Genomic DNA, 2,295 nt, shown 5'->3' on the forward strand with positions numbered 1-2,295 from the left:
TTAAAAAAAATATTCAGCAATTGAAATATGTGAACTAAAATTGAACAATCTTAAACTAAGAAAAGTTCAGTTATATTTATTTACTACACAAAGCTTTTTTTTCTAAGGCTGCAATATTGGGGATAGAGAAACAGTACCCTATTTGCTCAGACAGCCCATTAACTCATTCAAAATATATAAAGTTTATATAGAAATTTAGAAATTGCTCTTCCCAATACATCCAAACATAATAATGCATAGATACTATCATTAATAAGAGCATGATAATATGGATACAAAATAACTCAGAGTAACAAGAACAACAAATACTAGCAGAATAATAACAATAAATAAACTATTTACATTTCTGGTTAAGCCAGTTAATTAAACTTAATCAACTACTCTAATTAAATTTCTAATTAATTAATACCAAAACCATACTGACTCATATCAAACCATACCTGCCTAAACACTTTGATTATCATATCATGATACTCATCAGCATTCAAAGTCAAATAACATGCCAACAACTCTTCCATTTCTTCTGCCTTACTAATCCTCTTCTCTTCAATCATCTCAATCATTGAATCCCTAAAATCCTGCTTTGGATTCAATGAACACTTAATCACAGCAAAACTATCTAATTCTGGTTTAATATTAATACTAATCTCCTCCATAATCTCTTCCTTCTTTTCTCTCTTCATCTTTTGCTTTGCCTTGTTCCTCATCTCTTCTAACGCTTTTATTCTGCTTATTTCAAGTTTTGATATCATCCTTGGTGAATATATCTTCACCCTCGAAACCTTCTTTACTTTCCTCCTTTGTTTTTCTTGCGTCTTCACCTTCAAATCTTCAATTTCTTTCGAATTTTGCTTCTCAGAAACCTGTTTCTTCTCAGATGATGCATTCACTGTGATGTTTCTTAGGCTACAAGAAATCTTCTTCAAACCTGCATTAGACGAAGCAAAAGAACGCGTTGTTGTTGTACTTGTTCTTGGTGTACAAATTGTTCTCGGAGATTCATATTGAAGCTCTTCGACTTCCTTTGCTTCTCTTTCTAACTTCAAAAGCTGTTCTTCCAAAACCTGTTGCGCTTTTCGCTCGAATCTTCTCCTTATATTTTCATATTCTTTATCTCTATCAAACTCATCAACCTGGATCAAACTCTTCTTATCATTTACCAGTTTTCTCTCGTCTTCTAAACCAATCACATCCTTCTGATCTAACTTGATTGCACCTTGTGAGTGCGATCTTCTTCCATTCTTCTTACCATTCCTTCCGCCGATATCGAAACAAGAAGGTGGAGATGGAATATCCTTAACCGATGCAGTAGGTTTCTTCTTTTCCTTATTTGAATCTGAATTGATGATTCTCATGTGTTTTAGCTTTGAAAGCCAAGAAAAAGAACCAGATGAAGAAGATGAAGAAGTTGAAGATTTTCTTCCATTTCCACTCCATTTCATCATGGTTTGTTGAATGTAAAAAGTGATAATAATTGATTGATGATATTGTAAGGTTAAAAAGATGAATAGTGATGCGGTGTGAAAAACGGTTAGAAAGTTAAATAGGAACGTGGGTTTCTTATTGTTTTTTAAAAGAGAAAACCGCCACAAATCATGTGACACTTTTTTCTTCTACTCAGAGAAAGTTTCAAGTGATGCTTATTTTTAGGTCCACTAAGAGCAGTAATAAAGAGGTGGTTGCCAACTTTTATATTGCTCTATTATTATTTAATTAACTTATTTGTGTGTGAAAAATATTTTTTTATTGTAAATTTGTAAAATGATTCATTTCAAATTTTTGTTTAAAGTTTTAAAATTTGTTAGGTTGGCCTTTTGTATATTAGAGTCAATTTTATTTGGAGGGAAGTTGTTTCAAATAAAGAGACAATAATTTCTAGGGGTTTTTATTTTGTTTTTCTAATAGATTATAGGGGACATTTTAGCATGTAGATGTACTATTATTACCGGCCTAGGAATGTCTATGCTTCAACTTATCTTTGTCTATTTTATTTTTTGGTTTTAGTTATTCCTAGTTGTTGATGGAAGCTTCGAGATAGGAGTTAATAGGCAAAGGTATTAAAAATTTAGTCACTAAACTTTTTCATAGTTAAATCACACCAAAATAACTTTAAGGTTAAAAAATTATATGCACAATAAATGGTGTTTAGTACAAAAAAAAATTATATGCACAATAAGACATCAACTTAATTTGAATCAAGATAAAAGATAAAAAAACAACAACAACAACAATAATAATAATAATAATAATAATAATAATAATAATAATAATAATAATAATAATAATAATAATAAT

The 2,295-nt window shown here is 30.1% G+C and overlaps 1 protein-coding gene across 1 annotated transcript; it reads right to left on the reverse strand.

The window, feature by feature from the left end:
• Positions 1-398: 398 nt before the first annotated feature.
• On the reverse strand, positions 399-1,445 carry LOC131638348 (transcription repressor OFP5-like). The gene has a single exon (XM_058908907.1). It carries the CDS (start codon positions 1,443-1,445, stop codon positions 399-401), a length of 1,047 nt encoding a protein of 348 aa, XP_058764890.1.
• Between the last annotated feature and the right edge of the window lie 850 nt (positions 1,446-2,295).

The sequence above is a fragment of the Vicia villosa genome, unplaced genomic scaffold (genome assembly GCF_029867415.1).
Source record: "Vicia villosa cultivar HV-30 ecotype Madison, WI unplaced genomic scaffold, Vvil1.0 ctg.002281F_1_1, whole genome shotgun sequence".
Taxonomy (NCBI): Eukaryota; Viridiplantae; Streptophyta; class Magnoliopsida; order Fabales; family Fabaceae; genus Vicia; species Vicia villosa.